At 44.1% G+C, this 27,635-nt stretch overlaps 1 protein-coding gene across 1 annotated transcript in view; it reads right to left on the bottom strand.

Annotated features, from left to right (window-relative positions):
* Positions 1 to 3,215: 3,215 nt before the first annotated feature.
* The window catches only part of iqgap1 (IQ motif containing GTPase activating protein 1), a 72,981-nt gene continuing 48,561 nt past the window's right edge, over positions 3,216 to 27,635 (bottom strand). The window contains exons 16-37 of the mRNA XM_036135896.1: positions 27,447 to 27,537; positions 27,190 to 27,357; positions 25,184 to 25,326; positions 24,945 to 25,115; positions 24,771 to 24,854; positions 24,612 to 24,683; positions 22,883 to 22,952; positions 22,444 to 22,808; positions 22,187 to 22,350; positions 19,966 to 20,190; positions 19,371 to 19,511; positions 19,177 to 19,261; positions 16,324 to 16,556; positions 15,339 to 15,471; positions 15,152 to 15,254; positions 13,737 to 13,872; positions 13,577 to 13,664; positions 12,342 to 12,551; positions 12,084 to 12,250; positions 4,797 to 4,919; positions 4,545 to 4,653; positions 3,216 to 4,425 (exon numbers count right to left, since the gene is read on the bottom strand). Coding sequence (XP_035991789.1) covers positions 4,312 to 4,425; positions 4,545 to 4,653; positions 4,797 to 4,919; positions 12,084 to 12,250; positions 12,342 to 12,551; positions 13,577 to 13,664; positions 13,737 to 13,872; positions 15,152 to 15,254; positions 15,339 to 15,471; positions 16,324 to 16,556; positions 19,177 to 19,261; positions 19,371 to 19,511; positions 19,966 to 20,190; positions 22,187 to 22,350; positions 22,444 to 22,808; positions 22,883 to 22,952; positions 24,612 to 24,683; positions 24,771 to 24,854; positions 24,945 to 25,115; positions 25,184 to 25,326; positions 27,190 to 27,357; positions 27,447 to 27,537 — 3,195 coding nt within the window. The 3' untranslated portion in view covers positions 3,216 to 4,311. The remainder of the gene's footprint in view (positions 4,426 to 4,544; positions 4,654 to 4,796; positions 4,920 to 12,083; positions 12,251 to 12,341; positions 12,552 to 13,576; positions 13,665 to 13,736; positions 13,873 to 15,151; positions 15,255 to 15,338; positions 15,472 to 16,323; positions 16,557 to 19,176; positions 19,262 to 19,370; positions 19,512 to 19,965; positions 20,191 to 22,186; positions 22,351 to 22,443; positions 22,809 to 22,882; positions 22,953 to 24,611; positions 24,684 to 24,770; positions 24,855 to 24,944; positions 25,116 to 25,183; positions 25,327 to 27,189; positions 27,358 to 27,446; positions 27,538 to 27,635) is intronic.

The raw sequence follows: 27,635 nt of genomic DNA, 5'->3' as shown, positions 1-27,635 counted from the left end.
TCCTGTATTATGATCTTGCTATCTTCCTATTAATATTGAGTGTTATAATAAATACAAAAATAAGTTTTAAAAAAAACGCTGCCCCAGTCTTTAAAAAAAAAGGTAAAAGAAAACAGATGAGAAACAAAAAGTTATTGTCATCTATTGGTCTGGAAAGGTTTACAAGTCGTTTAGGGGACTCCTGAGAACCAACAACAGAACCATTACCCCATTACCGTTTCTTCAACTGAATAAAAACAAAACTGAAGTAATAATTTTCAGACAAATAGAGGAGAGATCAAAAGTTAGCTCACAGCTTCAGCTGCTTCAGCTAAAAACCACGATCAGGCCTGAAACCTGGGAGTAGTGATGGACTCAGACCTGAACCTCCATCTAAAGACAAAGTGGACCTTCTAGAACCTGGAGAACATTTCCAGGATTAAAGGACTGATGTCTCAGCAGGATCTGGAAAAACTAATCCATGTTTATCTTTAGTAGAACTGATTACTGCAACGGTGTTTTCACAGGTCTGCCTAAAAAGTGGATCAGAACGCTGCAGCTGATCCAGAACCTGCTGCCCGCGTCCTCACTAAGACTAAGAACGTAGAGAACATGGACCCGGTTCTGAAGTCCTCACTAAGACTAAGAACGTAGAGAACATGGACCCGGTTCTGAAGTCCTCACTAAGACTAAGAACGTAGAGAACATGGACCCGGTTCTGAAGTCCTCACTAAGACTAAGAACGTAGAGAACATGGACCCGGTTCTGAAGTCCTTCCACTAAGACAAAGAACGTAGAGAACATGGACCCGGTTCTGAAGTCCTTCCATGGCTCCCTGGATCTCAGAGAATAGACTTTAAAATCCTTCTGTTAGTCTATAAATCCCTGAATGACTTAGCACCTAAATACATCACAGACTTGTTATCAGTGTAACAACCATCCAGACCACTCAGGTCTTCTGGCTCCAGCCTGCTCTGCAGAACCAGAACCAGAACCAGACATGGAGAAGCAGCATTTAGTTCCTATGCTCCACTGATCTGGAACAAACTTCTAGAAAACTGTAAAAGTGCTGAAAGCCTGAGTTCCTTTAAATCGAGATTAAAAACACATTTGTTTAGGATTGCCTTCTACTGTTCTAGTTAAACTGTTTCACTGAAACATCATTAGTTTAAGTTTGCAGTCCAACTGTTTTTAATGTTTGCTTTTAGTTTCTATTTTCCCATGTTTTATTTTGTTTCTACATTTTATTCCAACCTGCTTTTATTCTGTTTTATTTTCCTAAGGTTGCTTAGGTTAACTTTTTTCCAAATGATGAAACTGAAATAAAAATCTAAAAAAAATACATTTAATATTTATCTTTGATATATCGATTTTTTTCCCCCACACACGTAGTGTAAAATGTTTGTCTCCAAAATATTAACTGGCTCCTTAAAATTTGTCTAATTTCTAATCAAAGTTTATTTAAAGGAGGAATTGTCATAATCTGAGAGCTTTTTATTACAAATTTTAAGCAAGAATTGAATTTTGGAATAATGAAAGGATCTACTTTTTTTTTATCAATAATGCTTCATTTTAAACGGTCTGATTATTTGTGATTTATATGCCATTTAGCCTTATTACTAATCACGCCACTCTACTGTGCAAAGAACCGAGTTGCTGCAAACTGAATCGATTCGGCTGGTCGGGCTAAGCTAACGCGGCTAGGCTAACGAGGCTAAGCTAAAACGTTAAGCTGTCAGAAAAGATGTCCGCCGGGGAATAAATTAAAACTTCGCCGCCGCTGACGTTGTAACATTAATCACACTCAGTTTTTAGGTGAAATTGGAGATGATTACAGCAATTTATCTCTGTATTTAACTTCATATCAGCGCGTTTTTTCAAAAACTACTAGTTTGAACGTTAAGCTAACGTTAGCATGTTGTTGCTAACGTACTGTACAGCTAACCGGTGTAGCTAAGCTGCCCTGCGGACCATCTCTCTGTTGACAACATTAGACTTTTAGTCGTATTTTCTCTGCTAACAGGAAACTCGACTTTTTTTCTTTTTTTTTTTGTTTAAACCTCGTCGGTTAAATGTTGCGACAGACAGCGGAGCGTAAACAGCGTTTCAACAAGTGTCCGTTGGTCCCGCATTCACCGACTTCTTACAATTTTCCACTTTTATCCCCAAAGTGGGAGTAACTGGCCCCCAACTGTCCGTGCGCGACACGATCCACGCTGATAGTCTGTGGGGATGGGAGGGAGATGTGTCACAGACAGCCGGTCCACGGAAGAAGCGAGTTTTCGACGGATATTTGGAAACCTACTTCTGTCAAAGCAAATTTCCGCATTAAAAGGAGGAGGAAGTATTTCTGTTAAAGGTTTAGGGTCGTTAATTTTTTTTAATGCGATATTTACAAAAGTAAGTCATAATTTCAAGCTTTAATGTTGTGATTTCAAGTTTTAAAGTAAAGTAAAGCCACTATTACGAGTTTTAAAGTTAATGGGGAATTAAAGTTATGAGTTTAAAAGTCATAACAAGTTGTAAAGTCGTAATTTCACAATTACGAATTTTAAATAATCAGTTTTAAAACTATGATTACGTGTTTCTTACAAATTCATCCATTTGGGGCTACTGTGCAGATGCATTGACATTTTCTCCTGAAAGATGCTATATCTTATGAAACAAACAATTAGCCAAATATTATTGCTGGATATTATAGGGCTGGACAATAATTCAATAATATATATCGATCGATAGACGTATATCGATAGAAAAAAAAGCGTCAGTAGAAAGTTCAATAGAATAACAGATTTCCCTCCTTTGCATTCTAGCCATGTAGGTTAATATTACATTACATCCTCCCAACCAATCACAACGCAGATCCAGGAAAAGCTCCGCCCCATTCAAAGAGTTCAGAAAGCATATGTTCTTTTTTTCTTTTTTAAAAACTTGTAGTTTTGGTAAAAAGTTAGCTAAAAATAAGGCAGTAAGCAACAGTATAAAATGCCCAGGGGTGCACTTAAAACATATTTATAATTTGTTGATAATTATCAATATCGATCGATATTTCTATTTTATTAATATGCTTTTTTTCCTATATTGTCCAGCCCTGGTCTGACCATCCAGGACTTGTACTGGTAGAGGGTCGGGAAGAACAACCGACATGTTTGCAGACCTCTGGTTAGCGCTGCATGGCACTTTTAAACCCAGCATTCTTCCTGTGTGCGCACCTGTTGGACCAGGAACAACAACAGTGCATTGAAAGAGCTTTATTCCAAAACAGGTGGAGTACACATCACAGCCCGCATCAGGACCGAGTCTCACACTGTTCAGATCAGCATCGCCTTCAGGCAACTTTACACAGACGGACAACTTAACATCCAGATAATGGAGTCCACACAGAGTCCGAGTCGAGACAAACCGGATGGTGTACAGCGCCATCTGCTCAACAACCCCCGCCCTTTAATGTAATACTGCACATCCTTGAGATCATGCAAGAGATCCGTCTCAGGCTTTGCAAACATAAGCTATCGTTTAATGGAAACTGACAACATATAAAATATAAATAAAGGCAACTGGGATGCATTTCCAAGAGGACATATGAAAAAGAAATCAAAGATCCATTTAAAACACAACCGAGTCTTTGCAAATCAGCAGACACGTCTTCGCTGCAGCAATCGTGGACCTGTTGTAGGAGATAAACGGGGATAAAGTGGATAAATATTCAAATATATATAATAATTCTAATGCACCAGAGAAAGCTGACAAACGAGCCCAGCTGAGCAGTTTGGTGCAACAGAAATCTGGACCCGGACAGGTTTCGAGAATCATGTGAAAGACCTGATTGCACAGAAGAGGAGAATCAAATTCATCAGTTTTTTTCCCCATAATATTGCGATTTTCATGGTAAATTAATCTTAAGAGAAACATGAGCAATCAGGAAGTAAAAACCTGGACTTAAACATGCTGCCCAGTACTTTTCTATCGATGCTTATTGGATCTTTATTGTCAACTGATAAGTAAACTGACAGCTGACAAGGAAAACAAATGTCTTTACATAAAAGAATCTTTATAATAAATCAAAGCCCATGCACAAGATATTCAGAATAATTCAAGCAAAAAATACAAAGCTCACTTTGCTGCAGCTACACATAATGAGATGCATGGAAAACTTGGACAACAAAAACCACATGTGGAGATGCACTTAATATAAAAAAAAAAAAATAATAATGCAGAGAAATTTGCATTGGCAGAAATAGGAGGTGCAGCAGAGAGTGGGCTTTAAAGCAGCCCGGAAGGTTCTGTTGTTTAATTTCAGTGTCTGTAGCTCTTTGCTCCCCTCTTTTCTTCTTATTTTCCATAAAATTTCTTGTTGAGCAGGAAGATGAGCAGGTTGACGTTTACGAGGGCCTTGTCGAAGAGCCTCATCACCGCCACGCCTTCATACTGCAGCTGCAGGAGATCCTGGAGACACAACCAGAGGGATGGATGAGCCAAAAACTAGGCATACTGATACTTAGGGGTGGGAAGTGTTAAAAGGCAGGTCTAAAACTTCAAAAGGTCTAAAAAAAAGGGGGGAGTACCTGATATTCTAACGGTAACGTCTCCAAGTGCACGCCCATGAACTTGGCCTTTACGTCAAACACGCCGACGGTCTCAGAAGGAGAGATCTCGAAAATGGCATTCTTGTATCTGTTGTGGGAAAACAGATTCATGCATGAGGTAGCTGGTTCACAGCGGTAGAAAATGCATTAAAATGCACATTTTCTACCGTCCATTTAAAACTGCCAGCGTTAGTTAAGCAAGGATTTATTATGTCGGAGTTGAGGACTCACTGGTTGGGCTGCAGGTCATCGATGGAGATCAGGACTCCCTTTTCATGGAGCCGAGCTGCGGTGTATTTCTGTGAAACCTGCTTACTCTTCTTGGCCTTGCTGTCACCTGGCTTCTTCGACAACCTAAGAACAAAAAGACAACGTAGAAAAAGCTCTTTACGCAGATTCTGTCTGCACATGTTCCATTTGGATTTTTTTTTTTTTTGTATTTCACACAAATCCTTGACGGCTGGTCAATGTCGTTGCATTGCATCATGTTAAAGAACGAGCAGCTGCCTTCCTGTCAACATTCCAGATCCGACTAAAAAGTCACAAAGCATGCGAGTTGCAGGAAAAAACATCCAAAGGCTTTATAAAAAAAATGTGTTACAGGACACATTGTTCCCCAATTAAAAGCTTCCAAATGAAAGCCACCGTTATCAGAGCTGATCAAAATAATAACAGGAGAAACAGCAGAAAAAAAACATATTCCTTAAAAGTATACTATGCAACCGGGGTTGATTTTCCAGCTAGGCTCCCCCCAGAGGGCGAAAGTAAAAGTGCACTGTCATAAAGATTCTCAGCTGTTCTGGTTCTATTTCATCCCTACTGACCGCCAGAGGCGGTGCTTCAAGCACTGAATGATCACTCTTGCGCTTGCGCAGGTCGAGAATTAGTATCAACAAAGTCACCTGTGACCTACCGGTGATCAGCGGAAGCCTATATAGGCACGTGACACCGGTAGTTCAGTCCCTTCTCATCTTCTCGCACGCAGGTTTGTTGTGAGCGGTTCCTTCTACAGACACGTGAGTTTTCTCTGTATAACCGCTTTCTCCGTCAGCTCGCTGCCAGTAGCCCCGTGATCGTTTGCGGTCGGAGCTGCGGGCGTGCTTGCCCTCCAGGGGCTGCGCGAGCGACGATTGTGCCTACAGACCTCATTGGGTGAGTCTGTTTCCTTTCATTTTTCTGAACCCCGCGGGTAGCGTCTTGACCCGCCGGTGTTGCTTGAGTTAGCAGCTGGTAGTAGCTGCTCATTTTGTTTACTCACCGGTGGCGTCCTCCGCCCGCGTTGAGTCCTTTTGTTTAACCTGATTTAAACAAGTCGGTTATCGTTCGTTTTTACCTCGCCGGTGGCGTTTTCTGCCCGCGCCGAGTTTCTTGGTTGAATCTGATTGAAACAGTTTGTTACTGTTTACAGTTATCTCATCAGCGGCGTTTTCTGCCCATGTTGAGTTCCTTTGGTTGAACCTGGTCGAAACAGGTCGTTACTGTTTACATTACCTCGCCAGTGGCGTTTTCTGCCCGCGCTGAGTTTCTTTGGTTGAACCTGGTCGAAACAGGTCGTTACTGTTTACATTACCTCGCCAGTGGCGTTTTCTGCCCGCGCTGAGTTTCTTTGGTTGAACCTGATCGAAACAGGTCGTTACTGTTTACATTACCTCGCCAGTGGCGTTTTCTGCCCGCGCTGAGTTTCTTTGGTTGAACCTGGTCGAAACAGGTCGTTACTGTTTACATTACCTCGCCAGTGGCGTTTTCTGCCCGCGCTGAGTTTCTTTGGTTGAACCTGATCGAAACAGGTCGTTACTGTTTACATTACCTCGCCAGTGGCGTTTTCTGCCCGCGCTGAGTGTTTTTTGGTGAACTAAATTGAAACATCCATTTCACTAGTGGCGATTTCTGCTCGGTCAAGTGGGTGAAGCGGCTCCTGAGTACGGGCTCCATCACTCAGAGATGGAACGTCTTTGTTGTTCCACTTGTTTAGCCCCTTTGCATCCTGAGGATGGCCATGACCTGTGTCCCCCTTGTCTGGGTGTTGACCACCTCAAGGAGGCGCTTACCGAGGCTGCCTGCCCCAATTGCAGCGTTCTGCCCCATGCGGCGCGGCTGGCCCGGCTGTCCTCAGTCGAGCAGCCTGTTCCCTGGATGGGCTCTCACCAGCAGGAACAGTTGCCCCCTGGCCAGGGGTTATCCTCTAAACGCCCTGCCTCGGACGCTCCACCAATAGCTGGGAAGAAGTCCCGCCATTCGGGGCGGGGGCTGTCCTCTAAAGTGAATCAGTTATCCTCAGAGTTGGCCCAGATGAAGGCTCTACTCCAATCTTTGCGACCTCCCCCTGTTCAGGGATTGGTCTCGTCTCCAGCTACTGAGGAAGCTTCAGTCCTCAATGAGGACGCCCTCTCGCTGGCGGCATCTGACACCCTCTTTCGGGGGGAACCCCAAGCACATAGCCCGCAGGTGTCGGATGTTGAATCCGACATCTCTCTGGGGGGTACGGGAGAGTCGGTGGCAACTGCTATTAAAGCTGCCCTGGCACAGTTGCAGGTGGATTCTCCACAAGTTCAGCCCGCCACCTCTAGCGCCTTTTTCAGACGCCGTGAGGCCGGGATGGCCACCTTTGCTGTACCACCTTCAGAGGAGTACATCAAGGAACTCCACACCTGCTGGTCGGATACTCGGGCTCTTTCTCGCCCGACATCAGACGGAAGAGCTCTTGCCGCGATGCAGGAGGCCCCAAAGTTTGGGTTAGGTCAGATGCCAGCGGTGGAACCTGGCATTGCCTCCCTTATTGTTCCTCCGGAGGAGGCCCTACGAGCTAGCGCCCGCTGTCCACGGCCACAGTGTCGCATTACAGACGATCTGCTCTGCCGAGCCTACGATTCAGGGGCTAGGATGGGGCGTATTGGGAACTCCCTCTCCCATTTGCTGCTAGGCCTGGCATCTTCCCTGGAGGCACGGTCGCTTGACCAGTCCACTCAGGGCATGCTGGATGCGTCTCTCCAGGCCTTTGCCCTGATGTCAAGGGAGCTGGGGCGTACATTGTCCACCCTGGTCCATTCGCGGCGCCAGGTGTGGCTGGCTCAGTCGCCACTCACCGAACCCTGCAGGCGGACACTGCGCGCCTTGCCGGTGGTTCCAGGGGAGCTTTTCGGCTCTGCTGCAGTGGAGGCTCTGGAACGCACTGCCCAGGCTTCTCGCACCAGGCAGCAGCTCGCGGGGCTCCACAGGCGTGACCATCGGCCTGTGAATACTTGGGCGGCTTCTGGCTCAGGATCACGGTCATCCAGTTTACCCGTTGCCCCAACCTTGCCTCGAGGTCCGGCTTCTAGGGTGACTCGAGCCCAGACAGTCCGGGCAGGGGGCCGGGCTTCGCACCCCTTTCGGGCTACGGAACCAGCTCGCCCCCCCTCTAGGCCCCCAAGGGGCCGAGGGACCCGTAGGTGAGGCACTGGGGCCGGCGGTTGGATATTTCACCCCAGGTCAGCTTCTGTACTGGGGCGAATGCACCCCAGATTCTTGGGTACTCTCCACTCTGACCAGGGGATACCGTCTCCAGTTCCACCGCCGGCCCCCGTCTCATGGAGGAGTTCGGATGACCACCATCTGCAACCCTCTGAAAGCACAGGCACTGTCCAGCGAGCTACGTACCTTGCTGGTCAAGGGTGCGATAGTGCCTGTGGACCCCCTGCTGGATCCAGGGGGCTTTTACTCAGTGTATTTTCTGGTCCCCAAAAAGAATGGGAATCTTCGTCCGGTGCTGGACCTCAGGGGGCTCAACACCTATCTGAAGGACATGCCCTTCCGCATGCTTACAGCCAAGGGGGTTCTGCAGGCGATCTCCCCAGGCGACTGGTTCACGTCAATCGACCTGAGGGATGCATACTTCCACGTCCCTGTGGCACAGGTTCACTGGCGGTTTCTCCGCTTTGCATTTCAGGGGTGCCATTACCAGTTCAGGGTACTCCCGTTTGGGCTCTCCCTGTCTCCCCGAGTGTTCACCAGGGTGGTGGCAGCAGCTCTGTCCCCCCTGCAGGCACAGGGAATTCGTATACTGCCCTATCTGGACGATTGGCTGATTTGTGCCGCAACCCGCAGTCAGGCGATCAGGGACACCCAGTTGGTGCTCTCCCATGTGCACCTGCTGGGTTTGAAGGTAAATCTGGAGAAGAGCAGCCTCACCCCCTCCCAGGTGACAGTGTTCCTGGGCATTCTCCTGAACTCTGTCTCAATGACCGCCCGTCCTTCTCCCCAGCGGGTGACCAGTATTTTAACTATGTTGCCTGCCTTCCATCGTGGTGCGGCACCACGTTTCTTAGATTATCTGAGCCTCCTGGGCACGCTTACCGCTGCTTCCAGTGTGGTTCCACTGGGGCTTCTCTCACTGCGCCCTCTGCAGATGTGGCTGAACAGCCTGGCTCTGGACCCCACCCGTCAGGCACACAGACACAGGAGAATTTGTGTCGCGCCGCACTGTCTGCGGTCTCTGTCCCTGTGGAGGGACGAATCCTACATTGTGGGAGGAGTTCCGCTCGGGCCCCTTCCGTGCCGGAGGGAGGCTGTATATACGGACGCTTCCACTCTGGGTTGGGGCGCAACCTGGCGGGACCACGTGACACAGGGAGTGTGGTCCAAACGGGTGCAGAGGGAACACATCAATGCCCTGGAGCTCCGGGCTGTAGCCCTCGCACTCCGGAGTTTTCTTCCGGGACTACGGGGGAAGCATGTGCTGGTCTGGTCAGACAACACCACAGTGGTTTACCACATCAATCACCAGGGTGGGTCCAGGTCCCCGAGACTGCTGTCCCTAACACACCAGCTCCTGATGTGGGCATCGTCTCGCCTCACCAGCCTCAGGGCGGCCTATATTCCAGGCTGGCGCAACGGGCCCGCGGACTTCCTCTCCCGCACATCGCCTCTTCCAGGAGAGTGGCGACTCCACCCGGAGGTGGTGGATCACATCTGGGGGACATTCGGCAGAGCAGGCGTGGACCTCTTTGCCTCCAGAGACACGGCCCACTGTCCCCTCTGGTTCTCCCTGTCAGACAGTTCCTGTCCCCTGGGGTGCGATGCGCTGGCCCACGATTGGCCCAGAACTCTCCTCTATGCCTTTCCCCCATTGGGTCTGATTCCCCAGACCCTCCTGCGGGTTCTCCAGGAAGGGCACAGGCTCCTGCTGATAGCCCCATTCTGGCCAGCGAGGACTTGGTTTCCTCTGCTGCGCAGGCTTTGTTACAGCTCGCCGATGCCCCTCCCATCCAGGAGGGACCTCCTATCCCAACTGGGGGGTCAGATTCTCCACCCCGACCCGGGCCGCCTGCGCCTTTGGCTTTGGCCCCTGCAGGGTCCGACCCCACGTTCTCCCGATTCGGGGGCGATGTGGGCCACACAATAGCCTGTGCATGGGCACCATCCACCCGGGCTGCTTACACAGCCAGATGGGCAGCTTTTACCACCTGGTGTGTCAATAAGGGGCTGGACCCCATACACTGTCCCATTCAATCCGTGCTGGACTTCCTTCAGGAGTTGCGTAACCGGGGGCGGTCCCCTTCCACCCTGAAGGTCTATGTGGCTGCCATTTCCCACTGGCACACTGGGTTCAATGGCTGCTCTGTTGGAAGGTATAGGGACATAGTGCTGTTCCTCAGGGGCGCAAGACGCTTACATCCTCCGAGGCGCCGGATGGCTCCTACCTGGGATCTTAATTTAGTACTGGAAGCTCTTCATTCCCCACCCTTTGAGCCGATTGCAGCAGTGGATCTGGAACGGCTCTCAATGAAGACGGCCTTCCTGCTGGCCATGGCTTCCGGCAGACGAGTGGGGGAACTGCATGCCCTGTCTATAGCCGAGCCCTGTTGTCGGTGGAACCCGGATGGCTCCGGGGTGACCCTGTGGACCGATTCTTCCTTCGTCCCGAAGGCCCCCACAGTGGCAGGCACAGTCTTGCCGCTTCGGTTATCCCGGTTCGAGTCCGGGACCCCTTCTGAAGCTCTGTGCCCAGTCAGAGCGCTGGAGGCCTATGTCCGCGCTACAGCGAGCATGCGACTGACCGACAGCCTCTTCGTATGCTATGCTGGCCAGCGGCGAGGTTGTGCCCTGTCCAAGCAACGGCTGGCACGTTGGGTTGTGGGGGCGATATCTGTGGCATACTCTCTGCAGGGTCAGCCCCTGCCTCAGGGAGTGCGGTGCCACTCCACGAGGAGCCTGTCAACCTCGTGGGCTGCCATGACGGGGGTGCCACTGGAGTCCATCTGCGAGGCGGCCTCATGGTCTGTGCCGACCACTTTCACGAGGTTCTATAGAGTTAACATGGCTACGCCTCATCCTCTCCAGGGCATCCTGCAGCAACCACCTGGTGCGTCCCGCTAAGGTAGGTGCTGCTGCCGGTTTCCGGTGGGTTGTTCCTTTCTTTCTACATCCCTCGGGACCTTGTTGGCATACGTCATTCAGTGCTTGAAGCACCGCCTCTGGCGGTCAGTAGGGATGAAATAGAACGATAGTTACGTATGTAACTACGGTTCTATGAATCCCGGATGACCGCCAGAGCGTTCGGTCCCTCGGTATTGCTGGCTCACGAGAAGATCGAGGGACTGAACTACCGGTGTCACGTGCCTATATAGGCTTCCGCTGATCACCGGTAGGTCACAGGTGACTTTGTTGATACTAATTCTCGACCTGCGCAAGCGCAAGAGTGATCATTCAGTGCTTGAAGCACCGCCTCTGGCGGTCATCCGGGATTCATAGAACCGTAGTTACATACGTAACTATCGTTTCTCCGTCAAGCCAGGCGCGGTTGTTTTGAGCTTAGCAGACAGGCGAACGCAACGAAAGTGGAAAAAACGGCAGTACAAACGATGACTAACACAGTGAAAGTATGAACATCAAGCTTCCCGCAGCGCTATCTTGGCGCTACCGCCTCGCCAACATTAAAAAAAAAAAAAAATAAATAATAATAATAATAATAATAATAATAATAATAATAATAAAAAAAAAACTTGATATGCTTGCATGTTTATTTGACGTTAACACGTGGTTCTTTGTTGTTGCTTTCGCGCGTGCATATAGTGAATGGCAGGGCAAAAACACATGGAGTTCTCGCTGTAAAGCAAGACCGACTCTCGCGATGCACCAGACTTCTGAGCCTGTGTGTGCGGGCCGAGGGCTCCTGCAATTGCAAGTACGGTATTTCCCCCACAGACCACCAGGGCGGCCGAGAAAACCTTTGTTCGACCTGAAATGACTCATTTAATCATCCAAAACGGTATGGAACACATTAATTAACTGAAAAATGTTGCATAGTATGCCTTTAAAGCTGCATTACACCCAATTGTCCGTAGGAGGAGAGCTCAGGAAAGATTTGTGCAGAATTCAATTAGGACGACATCAGAAACATGATTTAATGGCTGAGGGGGGTAAAAAGCTCCCCGGAGGCACCAGGTGTGGATGCTGACTCCTCATAAGTCCTTCACATGACCTCCAACAAACAGAGGAGGAAAGAACAAGAGGAGAACCTGCGGTGTGAAGTCCACTTACTTGCCCTTGCTGGCCAGGTTGTCCATGCACGTCTTGATGTACTGATTGTAAGAATCAATCTGCACGTTGTAGAAGTTGGTTTTTGAATTCAGAGCCGAGTTGGTCTGCTGGAGCTTCACCAGCTCGGCTTTCCTGCGCTGCCGATACCGCCTCTGATTCCTGATGTCCTACGGCGCGCACACAGATACATCACAATGAGACGCCCGGGGGCCGCTCCTTTAGACGCAGGTCTCCACAGACCGGCTGTTTGCGTTTTACCTTGGCGATGTCGTTGATGAGGTCCTGGTAGCGGTTCTCGGGGTGGACCTTGCCGAGCTCCGCCAGCCTCTGCAGGTTGCTCTTGATCTTGTCCTTTTTCCCCTGCAGGGTCAGGCTGTCGTCAACCACCGGCTTCACCTGCTTCATCTTCTCTGGGGTCTTTGCGTCCCTTATAGCTCTCCTCTGCATGGCACGCTGGTAATCTGCTTCCTGAAGACACGCAACAATGTGCCGCAAAAATGTTAACCTACTTACTTGGGTCATCAGTTCTGTACAGTTCTGTTTACATCTTCTCATTATCGGCATAATCGGCACTTTCATTTAATATATATATATATATATATATATTCTTTTTTTTTTTTAAATGGCATGAAAATATAACGTGCAACTGCAGGAGATTTTTAAAAACATGCCTTCACCACGAGTAATATTTGGGTAAACGTCCCTTAGCAAGCACCTTGGTGAACATTTGATCACAGGGTTGATTTCAACAATATTTATGCAAAGGGGTAATTTGATACAAACACTAGTGGGTGTGCGTTAAGTATTTATATATGATTTTTAGCCAGCGTCACATTAGAGATAAAATCAACTATAAATTCCAACTTATGTGATCCTTGTTTTGATCAGTACCGTAACTTTTTTTTTTTATTAGGTGCTCCTAAATCAACAGCTCATTAGTCTTTCTGACGGTCTCTAAAGGTTCTACTTTGAGCTTTGGCTACTTTCTAAAAGGATTTCCAGTCCACTCTCTGTAGAAACTAAAACAAAATGAGGACAGAAGATGAGTCGACTTAAAACAAGGACAAAAAAGCAGTCGGGTATATTGAAGAGAAATTATTGAAACTTTAAGAGTTGTTTAACACTTCTGTACAACAGTATTCATGCTTAATTTGGTGTTAATTACTGTAGATAAAGGTAATGTGTAATGAAAGTAACTAATGGCACAAGAATTTCTCTGGGTCAGAAATTTTCCACTATTAAAAAAAGAGGATGTTGCCAAAGATGGGGAAGTGTCACTCTGTTGGCAATTGATCAATCACAAAGTAAACTCAGCATTTTGTCTTCAAACGTGTTGGAAAAGTTCCCGTTTTGTGCCTGAAGATAACGCTGTAGTTTTCCACTATAATTAAAGACACAACGCTGTAGACTTGGCCAACATGGCTGCCCTCTGGTGTTTAACTGCAGGAAAGACTCCAACCGTTGATTTTCACAACAGCAGATGCGTTTCTGACCTGCTCCGGAGACGCCGTTGAATCCAGGATCTCCGTCAGAGTCTCTCCGGGCTGGAACCGGATAACGTCCACGATTAGCCTCTTGGTGCTGGCGACGACAGAACGGAGATCAAAATTCTGAATGCGCTTCCACGGAGCTGCCTGCTGGCACCAAACTCACTTGAGCAGGAGGGTCTTGGCGTCCATCTCTGTGTTGGCCTCACCAGGAACGTCAAACTTGTTGTTGAGCGTGAGCGAAACCTCCGTCTTCCCCATCTGGTCTTTGTTGGGATCGTCGGGAGGAAGAGGATTTTCACCTGAGAGCAATGGAGCGCAGAGAAAGTCAGCTTCAGTCTCTTTGACTTTCCACTACTCTAACCTCTACTGTAACCAAATCAGGAAAGTAAAGTGGACAGACACAGCTAATAGAAACATTATATTATTAAAATAAAACCTAAAAAAAAAAGTTAGAAAACAAAACAACTGGAGTTCTGCTCTTGTAGTTGAAAATGTGTCGCTCTTCATCCGAAGGGCTTTCTCAATCAAAGCTATTGAGGGAGGGTTACGGTTAGGGTGGACGCAACACGCCCACTGACTTTCGGGCTAGGGGACGGCGTATTTACCGGCGACATGTTTTCTGGTGGCTGCAGCTATACCCTTCTGTTGTTCTGCATCTTTAAATTCATATTATTGGCCTTCCCTAGCTGATGAAAACTGCAAACACTTCCTTACAAAATTATCACACTTTAAGATCACAAGATCTAGTTACACCTCCAGTAAACAGTCAGTGGCTTACCTGCGTAGCAACATAATAGATGTTTTTTTTCCTGTCTCCTACAAACAACTGAGTAAAAAAACATCTAATGCAAAACCAAGATGGTATAAAAGTACCTATAAAAAAACTATTGATTTAACTGTGTTCCAATAGACTGCAAGAACTTTCAAATTTATAGTTTTCTGATGCAAGTCCTCCGAAACAATTCCTGTAAATCCAAGCGAAGGTAACCCTGATTGCCTTATATCACAGATAAGATACTTTCTGCTCAGAATTACTTCAGGCTGCTATAAAAAAAAACAAAAAAAAAAACAGTAACAAAAAAGAAATTTAGGTCGTGATAATTTGTGAGCAGGTTTTCATTTAATTGAGCCCTCGAATTAATAAAACTTATTCGAGCACACGTTTTAATTATTCGTGGGTGCGTTTTGGTAAATCGAGATCTTGAATATACTATAACGTGCTCATGTTGACATGTGTCAAGACAATATTGAGTGCACGTTTTACATATTGTGTCCACGTTTAAGTAGATTGTGCACACAATGTTCTATAACCATGTTCACTAAATTGTGCTCTCGTTTTAGTAAATCGTGCACTCGTTTAATAAATCGTACCCTCGTTTTACTATGCCTAAAATGAGAGCTCAATTTAGTAAAATTAGCTCACACTATAGTCAAACGAGAGCACAATATAGTAAATTGTGCACACAATATAGTTAAACGAGCGCTAATTCTCTCAACATGCAAAACATTTTGCGATGACCCCTCTAGGGCTCCGTAGAAATGTGTCAGTGGTACTTTGATTGTCTCCACTTCACTCACCAATGAGCGACTCCACAGTCGGAACCTCGCCCAGGTCCTCCAGCAGCTCATGGATGGGGTCATTGTGCTCGGGAGCGATGGCGTCCTGGTGGTCCAGCAGCAGCTAACAGAACACAAAGGATTTCTGTTTTTATAAAAACATCACGGAGTAAAGAATTAATAACACAGCGGGGTGATCTGAACTCACAGTGTGAGTGTTTATGATCTCTCCAATAGATATGTAGATGACAGGTTTGGTGACTGTGACCAGGTCCGAGTACTGGTCCACGTTGAATTTGTCTTCAAGTGATGGAACGTCGCATGCAGCCAGAAAGAAGCGCCTTTGACAGAAGAAGAAGAAAAAACATCAAATTAATTCAGAGATTGTGTAGCGGGGGCAAGAGGTCCAGGACAGGAACCGAGACATTCCCCTCCCGAGCAACATCCTCCAACTCTGGGGGGACCCAAGATGTTCCCAGGCCAGATGAGATTGCTAAAGAAAAGACATGTTCTCAGTCTCCCCTGGTTCTTTTATCTGGTAATGTGGTGTTTCTATTGCAGACTTCTGTAATAATAAAAAGACTCTTCAAACCGTGACTATATTTAACCGTATTTAATCTAAAGGCAGAGGGATGTTTACAGTTTCAGTACTGGGTTCTCATAACAACCCAACTGGTACCCGAGAACCCTGTTTGTTCTCTCACACAGACGTTAAATAGGAAGCATTTGTCCACCCATTCAGGGCCGGGCACAGTATGATATCAGCGTTCTGTTCATCATATTGGTGGAGAAGATCATGCTGTAATGCAGACGTGTCCTTGCTGACACATTTTCCCCTAATCAGTCATTCTTTCCAGTCTAAGTATGTCAGACTCTGTGCCTTCAGAGTCCATACATCTGTAATTTCCATGTTGCAGTCCAGTCTCTGTAATCTCATAATCTCTTACAAGATCTATAGTCCCTCCAGGGAGTTCTGGGTCTTCCCCAGGCCCTCCTTCTACTGGGACGTGACCGGAAAACCCCCAAAGGGAGGCGCCTAGGGGGCTGATCAGATGCCCATACCACCTCAACTGGCTGCTTTTGACGAGGTGGAGCAGCTTTGCTCTTTGGCTCAGCTCTTTTGTTTACCAAAACGGACCACAAAAAAAGCTACATTTTGGCCAGCAATGTTTGAAAGTATTCAAATTTCAGACCTGAACTTCTGGTAGGAGGTGGTGAGATATTCATTGATGGGATTAAGGTGAGCGTTGTCTCCCAGGAACATCTTGTTGGACGCAGCGTGCTGAAGCATCTTGGCCACAGAACCCAGGTTTCTTCTTTGTTCGGTTGTAAGCTGACCACCAGCGGACACCTCAATAATGTCGAAGGCATCAGGTGCCACAATGGCAGGGTTCATGTAGCGGTAATACAAAAGGTTCCCTATGATCTGGAAAGTTCAAAACCAAATAGCTCAGTCACTTAAAATCATAAATATCCAGAACAAGTGGAATAATTGTACCCTTTATTACCGTTAAAGTCATTTGAATTTTGTGTCATACACTTCAACCTAAGATAATTATATATCTTGAAAATGAAGTAGCAACTAACTACTTCATTAATCTTCCATTTTAGATGCATTTTAGCACAATCGTGAGAGGAGTTTGAATTTCAGAGTTGAGTAAATGCTTTGGAGAGATGGAGAAAAGTGTAAGAGATAAAGTGAGCAGCATGAAAAGAAAGCGTAAAGGGTGGCATGGCTCACCTTGTTATCAGCAGAGATAAGAGGGCAGCTGAAAATCAGGAAAGAGAGAGTGGAATTGGTTGGAAACGTGGGAAGAAGAGGACAACACCAGGAAAAGAAACGAAATGTGTAACAAAGAAAAGCAGAACTGGAAGGAAATGGGCATGAAAACAGTTAAATAAGTGGCACTACGAAAGTTAATGGGCTGGAGTTAATGGGTCAATTTAACACACTTTATGTAAAAATAATCTAAAAGCTAATATTAAATGTTCATTACTATAATTAATATAAACATTAGCACAATAACATCCATAATGAATCATTATTACCGTATGAAGATTCATAGTTTGTCATAATTAAAGCAAAACGTAGCACATCAACGTCCATGGTTGATTATTGTAATTAATGCAAGCACTGGCTTAAAGGCTTCAGTTTAAATATTAATACATTATTATATCATCATCCATAGTTTTGATTAATGAAAACATAGTAACACAGCAAGATCCACAATTAATTATAATTGACATTATATTTCTAACATCCATGGTATTGTGATAAATGCCAGCATTAGCATGGTGACGTTAGCTAGCAAACAGCTTGTTACTGCTGACATTAGCATACAAACTTCTACAGAATAATTGAGATTAATGCCAATAATAGCCTGCTGTAGTCTACCTTTGTGTATTATGATAAACCTCAGTATGCCAGCTAACATCTAACATCAAAAGTAGATTTTTCTTTTACGATTGACATTAGCATGCAAACATCCATAACTGGTCATTGTTGTTAACGTTTATGTTAGCATGCTAATGTACACAACTGATTATGACAATTAGCATTAATGTGCAAAAATACAAAGTCTGTCATTTTGACAAACATTAGCAGGCTAGCATCTATTGTTAGTTAGGATAACATTAGTGTGCCAACATCCACGGTCTGTACTATATTCTTGTTTTTATTAACACATCATGTTGATGTCCTCAGTTAAATTTTGGGACTACTGATGACATTAGCATGCCAACATTAGGTTATTGTGATTAAACCTGATTTTAGTAATTTGGTGTCCACAGTTAACTATTTTGATTTCCACATTTATTAAAAATGGCCATTGTCAATAATTCCCCAGATACCTTAACCTTTAAGTAGTTTGCCTCTTTAGGACTATGGTTATAGGAATTGGTTGGGTGTTGAAAAAAAAAAAATGTACAAAACTTTTTGTTCTAGTGTAAACTATAATTACAACTTTAAAAATCATAATTTTTACTCGTTCAACAGTTTTAGAAACTGGGGTTTACTAGATCCAGTATTTATAACTTTCTTATGATATTCTGATTTTGCTTCCAGAATATTGTGATGGTTTACAACTTTAAAATATAGAAAATTTGGATTGAGGTTAATTTAGGTGATTTAATTAGGTTGCCCTTCCAGACCAAAAATCCTGTAGTGCTAAAGTTGGCAACTGTGATATAATGAACTAGTAAATACTGTAATTCAATTAATCAGTCTTTTGTGTTGCTGGTTTTAAACACATTTAAGACTGTGGCATTTAGTGTATTATCACACCGTCTGCAATGATATGCACAGTTAAAAACTTATACTTTCTAACCCAATCCTCAAGTATCAAGAAAAAGGGCAAAAAAACTGTCTATGCTGGATGGTACTCAGTCCTCTACATACCGTATATTTCGGACTATAAGGCGCACTTAAAATCCTTTCTTAAAATTTTCTCAAAAATTTATGGTGCACCTTATATATAATCACTGTTGTGCTTATTGACTGATTTTATGTCGTACAAGACGTTCAAAAATCTGTTAAAATGTGTAAGTACGAATTTGGTTAGCAATGAAGCCACTCCGCTCAATGGATATTTGGAGTATTACGGTACACTGTGTCACTACCTGATAGGACCCCTGAGCTGTCTACAAGACTGCCTGACTGTAATGTCTAAACTAGAAGTGTATTAATGTAAAGCCGCTTAGAGTACACGCTAGCAAGAATAAACCTAGTGAGTTAATTCAATCTAAAAGTTAAGTTTATTTTGGCCTTATGTTAGAAGCAGGGCAGTGTAGTCCAGCTACTCTGTCCTCCTGACAGAGATGGATAGAGAGTTATGGACGTGAAGGAGTGATGTTACACACTTGGGAAGAATATTTAGTGCGCCTTATAATCCGGTGCACCTTAAGGCCAGAAAAATATAGTAGTCAACACAATAGCGAGTCACTATGTGTATGATTAGCTGTCTTATATATGTTGCATAAATATGTTTGTGTTTTGCAAAAACTTGTCAATTAAAGAATGAAATAAGATAACAAATCAAGACACAAACCTTGAGCAGCTCATCCTCTGTAGAATCTGGGAACTTCTCTTGGAGAGTGTCCTTCAGCACCTTGGAGATGAACCGCATTCCGTATCTGAGAAACAAAAAGTCACTTAAAATCAACAGAAAATAGAACAGAATGGCTATGCTAAGAAACGAAATTAAGCACATCTTTATTATGATGCTAAAAATGAGGAACGTACGGAATTTTATCCACAGAGACTATGATGGCAGACAAAAATCTGTCAGTGATGGTCCTCATGTTCTTGATGGAGGCCTCCAGTCTCGTCCTCACCTCTTCGTGAGACATGGCTTGTTCTGGAGTGACGTCATAAGGCAGCTTACTGTCAACAAGGGGAGAAAAAGAAATCATCACATGCATCTCCTTTTGGACTGTGGATGGACACCAAACTGCCAGGAGAAAACCAACAGATGCATGGGGAAAACCTGCAAACTGAAAAATAGCTCCAACTAAGGTTCAAATAACTGTGTCAATAATTCTTCTAAACACACAAAATGCTGCAACCAGACCAGCTTGTCTTTCAGAGTCTGGATCATTTGAACCAAGTTTTTGTGTGATTAGGATCTAAAAACCTTGCTCCTTGTCTGTTTTTTAAATGTAAGGTAAGAAGTTTGGAGAATGTTTACATTTAACTCAGAGCATCATCACAACTTCAGTTGTTCTCCTTTGTTACATGTTTATTTAACTTTGTCTCCTTTCTGGTCATTACCAGTATTCAGTCTTTCTCACATTGCGGCTCATTATGACGTGCCGTAGCAGCCAGACCTCCAGCTCACCTGGCCTCTCCAGTCTGGCTCTCCATCTGGTTCACCCAGCTCTTGTAGATGTCCACTGGGTCCGTCTTGATGTTTAGCGTTTTGTCGTCCATGATCTCCCTGACCACAGGTGCCAGGATCTGCCTCAGTGCATTCTGTCCTCGCGTGCCTCGGTGGAAGCTCACCACCATCTTGATTACGGTTGGGTTTCCTGTGATGATCTCCTTCATCTGGTCCACCTTTGACCTACAAGCAGAACAACGACGTGTAAGACCTTTGGCTTAATAAGCAGTCATTACATGCTGATACGCGTTAGAAAATGACAACAGCGTCCAGCTAGATCAACAATAAAGCCATCTAAAAAACACAAACAGAGGTCTGCTAGGCTGTTTTTAAAACGGGAAAGGCTGGAGAACATATTTACGTATTGCAGATGTGTTTTCAGTTTACTAAGTTCAGAAATTGCTACAATAAGATCGCTACTTGAATAAATCTGCCAGAAGCTACAGTCAAAGCAAGTCCCAAGTATGTCCCACACATCCTCTACAACGGGGTTGTTACAGGGGGTAAACTTTATTTTTTTAAACTTTATTGTTCAAGAACTGAAACAAAGATTGAACCATCAGCTCACAAAGTCTCCATGGCAAACCTGAGATGCTATCTACATGGCAACTGGCCATTAGTGGGGCTTTTTTGCTCTACCGCCACAAACAAACCTGTAAAGCTTGCTTAACTCTACTGAACTAAAGCTGGATGATAAATCGATTTTATCAATTCAGTTGAATTTGCAACTCATGAAGATTTAATTTTGGAAAATCAAGACTTTATGTTTTATTTTTTGCCAATGCCCTGGGCTTCCATGAAACTTTGCACTACGTCAGTCTCAAAAGTGGAAATTGTTTTGGTAGTAGCCTGTAAATTTGAATATATGTTTAGGGAAGATAGATTGTCAAATACTCCAAAGAGGAAAATGTTTTACTCTAATATGAGGCACATTAAAAGGTGCCTAGCCATTGTATTTAACTTTTTTTTAATTTATATGTCAGTACTAGCTCACTATGGTTGCATACAAAGTTTTTATGAAAGACCATCACGCCCTGCTGGCGTATTAGTTGTTATTTTGGCGTTTTATGCTTTGTTCTTGCTCAATTGGTGAGTAAATAATTTTTGTTTATTCACGATATTAACGGAAGAACGTACTGCGCATGCACAGCAGGGGTTAAAGCTAGGAAGCGGCTAACGGCTACTAGCATCTCCTAGCGAAACAGCGGAAAATGTTCCAATATCTAGTGACCCCCCCTCAAAAAAAAAAGGGGTCAGGGTCGGTCTGTCATGATTTAATTTTGATTTATTAATTACACGAATAAACCGGCATTATGAAAGTTCTGTGATACTGTCGCTAGATGGCGCCACGTCTGTTTATAGTTGCTAATCGCGTCTGAGAGGGAATTGTTCGTTGGCTCAAAAAGGACCATCGAAACAATATCAAGCTTGGTGTATATAACCTTATTTTAATAATGATCAAACAGTTTTTGGTCTTTTTTAATGAGCATATTATGTGGCTATTTACCTTAAAGTTATTCATTTACTCATCTTTTTGACGTTGGTGTGAAGTTACTCAAGTAAAGTGTACGTAGATGTGTAAGACCACTAGCAGCAAATACTTTGTGTTATATTTTCATTATTTACTATGGCAGAGCTGACCATCATGTTTTATGAACAAAGCTTTAAAGCTCGTAAAAAATGTGCACTTTGAATTCAGGTCAACTCCGAGATGAGATTATTGAAATAAAATTACATTTTTAAACATAATTTCACCAATTTGTTTTAATGAAACAAAGAAGGAAGAAAATCGATTAATCGGATTTGGTTAAAAAAAAAAGTTTTATGCCATAATCGCCCTGCCCTAACTGGAACCATGCAACTGAGCTTTTCAGGAACAAACTCTGCATGTAGGTTAAAACAATGTAAACTGAGGAAAAGCACGATGGAGGAGTTATAATGGTATTTGGAGTGCATAGCATCATAAACTCCTTCAAATACCATCTTTGAGCATTATAATGGCCCAAATCTGATGGCCCAATAAAATTACTAGATTATAATCCACCTCCCTCCATGGCCGTCTGAATCTTCAGATATAGTGTGTGCTGTGGAGAACCTGATCTGACTCAGCAGCAATTATTTGTTTTAAAACTAAAAGCGTGACTTAACATAGTACGACTTTTTTTTTTTTTTTGCTTACTTGATCTCCTCCTGCAGAGCCGTTTTGAAGAGCTTCAGGAGCAGGTACTCCTCCCGCTGGTTTGAGGCGTAGTTATACAAGGTGAAGATGACGGAGTCCATGAATTTTGTAGATTTATTCTGTGGCATCTGGAAGATCAGCTTGGCCAGGTATGTCGGGTTGGTCTAAAAAGTACCAGACATTTAAAGGACTGTTATCAGGCAGACTTTGCATCTATAGAAACTCAACAAGAGAGGAATACTGAGATGGACTGTTACCTGTAAAAGGTAGAAGAGATGCTGGTAGGCCTCCAGCTTGACTCTCTTCTCCTTGCTGAGAGCCTTCAGGCCTCCCCTCTGCTTGTTCATCATCATCATGTCAGAGAGCTGGGACTTATTCTTCTTGCTCAGCTTCTTGCTGTGGGACACCACCTCCTGCAGGGTGATCTTGTTCTTCACCAGCAGACCGATCTTGATGTCCATCCCGTTCAGGTCGTTCTCCAGCTGCTGGTTGGAGCGGATGTTCGTGACCACCTCCTCCCGCAGCCGCATCAGCTCCAGCTCCTCCTGGAAGTCCTGGTCGCTGTGGTCCAGCAGGTGGACGAACTTCCTCACCACCGCCATTGGGGGGTTTTCGGCATTGGCTGCAGAAAGTTTGGCGGGAACGTTAAACCATCGCTAAACTCAGAGGCTGAGTTTGTTTGAGCGCGCTACTCACTCAGAGTCTTGTAGTCATCCCTCGCCTTGTTGGCTCTGATGAACGCCTGGATCTTCACCACATCGTTGATCTGCAGTCAGAGACGACATGATTTCACTCAGATTTCTTCTGTTTTTCACTGATTTGGTCACTTTTAAATGTTTCCGATCCTTAAAGAAAATGTTGTCGGACAATAATACGGTGACATAAGGTAACTAAATGCAAACGTTGGACTCTAGAGTACCAAAAAAAACAACCATTATCCACAAATGGTGAAAATAAGGCACAGCAGGGAAGCTGTCCAAGAAGCTGCACGACCAAAATGACTAAGCATCTCCATCATCGACTGATACACGAAGTCACAGAGGAACCCAGAGCCACGTCCAAAGCTCTGCAGACCTCACTGCTTCATTTAAAGATCAGAGTTCAAACCTTATGTAGAGAGAAATTTCTCAAAAAAATATGTATTGGTTCCTTAAAATGAAGATTAGTCCAATTAAGGTTCCTTTGATGGAGGAATTGTCCTAATGCCAGAGTTTTTTTTATTTTTATTTCAATATTATTATTACAAATCTTTTAATAAACATTTTAAGCAAGGAATAGATGACTTTGGAATAATGAAAATGAATAGTTATTTTTTTAAGAATGAACAACATGAATGCTTAATATTAAAAGCTTGATTATTGGAGCTCTATAATGCTGGAGATCTAACCTTTATTAATAAATCACGCCACTCCACTGCCCAATGACACACTAAACAAAACTAAAATCAAGAACTACTTGTAGAGACTTTCTGTATGAAATAAACATTCATGATATAAAGTAAATTTATTAAAATCTATTTCAAATTTAGGTCTTCTTGACTCTTCTCTGGAATTTAAAGAAAGGGCTCGGGCGTCTAACTGTGAGGCAGGATATGCCGCAGAAACCTGAGAGGAACAAAAAGGTTTAGGAGTAAAACATTAAATGGGGGAAGACCTCTGAGGCAGTTTTCTGACCAATAGGATTTTTTTCATGAAGGCAAACACGAACATTTTGGTCTTACAAGACCAGATTTGTCGTATCCCCCATGTTACTTGTGGTAAACACAGCGTCTTTCCTTCTAGAGCTGGACGATTATTCAATAACAATATATATTGATTGATAGACGACATATGATAGAAAAAAAGAGTTTTCCTTCCTTTGCATCCTAGCCTATCGTGTAGGTCAACATTAAAGTCGCTACATCATCCCCACCAATCACAACGCAGACCCAGGAACCAAGCTCCGCCCCCTTCGAAAAGTTCAGAGAGCACATTCTTTTATCGTTTTTAAAAACTTGCACTTTTGGTAAAAAGTTGGTTAGTTAAGAACCAGCATAAAATGTCCAGGGCTGCACTTTAAATATATGTTTTGAATTTGTTGATAATTATCGACATTGATCGATAAGATTTCCATTTTATCAATATGTTTTTTTTTTGCTCTGTCGTCCAGCCCTACTTTCCTCGTACTACTCTTGGATAAGATTTGGGACGTGCCTAACTGATAATGGTTCTGTGAACAGATTCTACCACCTGAGCTGTAAATGTCTGCAGCTCCTCCACAGTTAGCAGGTTATTGCTCTTCTGTTCCTCGGTCTTCATAATGTCCCTAACAACTCACCAAGGCCTTCCCAGAAACACAAACCTCACTTTCCTTTTGTCACGCTTGGTAAAATAATAAAAAGGTAAGCGCCGTGATTTTTCATATCGGATGGGAAAACAACACTCACGTGATCCTGGAAGTACTTGAGCCGATCTTTGTACTTCTTACGAGCTTGATGCATTCGGACCATAGACTGAATCTAACAAAGGAAGACAAAGCCGTCGGTTTTTAATGCTTCTTTTCCACAGCCAGCCGTCAGATTAGCGGACCGTCTTGCTAATCTCACCTTAACCACCTCTCCGGTGTGATCCTTCAGGTACTGCTTGCGCTCTTTGAACGCCTTCCTCTGCTTGTGGCCTTTCCAGTGAGCCTGAGAAGAAAAAGGTTCCCGTATCAGACTGATGTGTTCGCGTTTAATCCAGTTTTTTTTGTTTTGTTCATTTGACCGCAGATCTCTCACCTGGATGCACGTCACGGCCGGACCCTGAGACTTCAGGAAGTTCATCCGCTCCTTCAGGCCGTTTCTCACCAGGTAGCCGCGACATCGAGCCTGAAGCTTTGTGATTAGAGTCTCATTGGCGAGCCACAGCTGCTCCCGGTTGTATGCTGTAGTCACCCCAGAAACAACCCCCTGGTAGCAGAAGAAAGCGGTCAAACGGGGCTCCGGACCTCAGGTGAGGCCCATCAGCAGGTCCCTACCTGGATCTCCTCCTTGTTGATGTGGGTGTTGTTTGGCACGAAGCCCTCAGGCTCCACCCACGTGCCCTCCTTGGTCTGCAGGTTGTAGTAGTAGTTGTGTCCTCCCTTCACCCAGTGTTTGACCCACTCACTGCCGTTATCACCTGGCCAGACACGGACTCTTATAGCTTTAGCTTGCACAGGTAACACCAATGAATCACAGTTTCAGGTCATCCCTGGGTTTCCACAGGGAGCATTAAAGGCAGCGAAGGCCTTGGAGCTGCTTTCTTTATGACATTTAGGAAGATAAATGTGTTTTGCAAGAGGACGAGGATATTATCCTCATGCAAAACCCTGCATTTGTATTCTGATGAGTAGTTAACCTGAGTTTAAGGTGCAAAAGTCAGTAAAAGGTTCATCAGCAGCAGTTTTTATTGCTAAACTTATTTTTTGCACTTTAAAAAGCTCATGCTTTCCTACTTTAATTTAATTATATATTTCACAGTACAACATTTGCAATAATAATAATAATAATAATAATAATAATAATAATAATAATAATAATAATAATAATAATAATATCTATAGATTTTAATGCTTTCCCCTCACAGAAAACCCAACGTTGAAGAACCTCATGTTGCTGCACTAAAGCTTCTGCAGAATAGCAAAGCTAGAAAAAAGAATAAAGCTGCTTTAGCTCTCTGAGTAAAGCTCTGGAAACTCGTAATCTTTTTAGATGTACAGATTCAGATCAAACTAATTTTAATATCAGACAAAGATAAGTGTAAAAGAACCTAAAGCTATCCAGTGGCCCGTATGTGAAAATGAAACCTTCTTAACCCAGAAACACCCTGCGCCACCCTCACAGAAACATCCGTCGCTCTTTTGCATCACTGAAACCTGAAACTAAGACTTATTCAGCTTGAGCCGTTTATTTACTTTATCAATGATTTCTTGTAGCCTTAATTGATAAACGCTTCAATCATTTGTATTTTTAAATTAATAAATTTTTATCTAGTATTTATTTGTAAATGTGAGGCTTAACATCCTTTCTTAAACTAAGCATAATTATAAATATTTATAGATACATTATAGATCTAAAGCAACCAGAGAGTCCTAAACTGCAGAGATATTCCTTAACTTCTGATTTATTTTCTTTATTATTGTCGGCCAGCTGCTACCAGCGACACCCTCGTCTTTGCGTCACGTAACCAGAGACGAATCTCTCCATAAACCAGAATCTTCCTGGCAGGTCCAGCTGGTTCTAAGGAGACTCTTCTGATAACGTTCCTGCTCAGTTCTCATCATCTTTATGGTTCCTACCAACAAAACTGCAGCCGACAAACCATGCTCAAAACCTGCAGGCTGTAAAAGAGAGAAGCTCTCCTCTACCGAGTCATAATTACACATTTCTACATGGCTAAACACTGCAAAAAGGGAACTAAAAGTAAGTGACATTTTTTTTTTTTTTTAAATCAGTGTATTTTTCCTTGATTTGAGGAGCTAAATGAGACTATTTGCCAATGGAATAAGATTTTTGCACTTAAATTAGGAACAATTCATCTCCATCATCTTATTTCAAGTGCAGTACTTCTAATTATCTTATTTTAGGGGTAAAAATACTCATTCCAGTGGCAAATAGTCTTATTTAGCTCCTCAAATCAAGGAAAAATACACTAATTTCAAGAAATTTTTACTTACTTTAGTTCCCTTTTTTGCAGTGAACATTCGGTATAACGCTCTGTTTCCTCTCATCTTCCCCTGCAGGCTCAGGAGTCTTGGACAGTCCATTCTTTAGGCGCTGCACGCTTTTACTTTACAGCGGTGAAGGTGTTGGTGCACACCTTGTTTCGGCTTAAAACCGAACCGAACTGACTTATTCTGAGCTGCAACCCATCGTCTTATAATCAGATCAATCCGTTCTCACAAAACATTAATTTGATTAATCTCCGGCTGATGATTATACGGACAACAGACCCCAGCAACGCCCCAAACCAGGAGCACAGTCGTTAAACGCAGGCGCTCACCTTCGTTCTTCTTCTCCTCTTTAATCTTGGCCAGGTCGTCCTGGTAGGTCTGCGCGCACTCAGAGGTGACGCCGTACAGTCCAGCTCCAGGACTGCGCAGCGCAGCCAGAGTCTGAGCAGCGTCTCCGGCACCGATGGCCTCGTTTATGGCCTGGATGGACTGTGAGACTGTCGGCACAAATCCTCACATGAAGCCTTACGGTTTCCCCACAGACACGACTGAAAGACGTCGGAAAGCACACGGTGTGTTTTCTTACACTCTAAGGCCTCCTTTGTGTCTTGGTTTGCCCTCAGGATGGCATTCTGGATCTCATCCAGCCACAGTACAGCAGAGGGATCCTCAGTCTCCTGGAAAATAAAGAAAACAGACAAAAAGGTCAGAAACCATGCAAACATAAACGGCAGCTATAGAAGCAGGACCAGCACTGCAAAAACAGACTAAACTA

Source organism: Fundulus heteroclitus, chromosome 4, assembly GCF_011125445.2.
Source record: "Fundulus heteroclitus isolate FHET01 chromosome 4, MU-UCD_Fhet_4.1, whole genome shotgun sequence".
In the NCBI taxonomy this organism is placed as follows: Eukaryota; Metazoa; Chordata; class Actinopteri; order Cyprinodontiformes; family Fundulidae; genus Fundulus; species Fundulus heteroclitus.
Note: the sequence above shows the minus strand (reverse complement) of the source record. Positions and strands in the feature narration are given on the sequence as shown.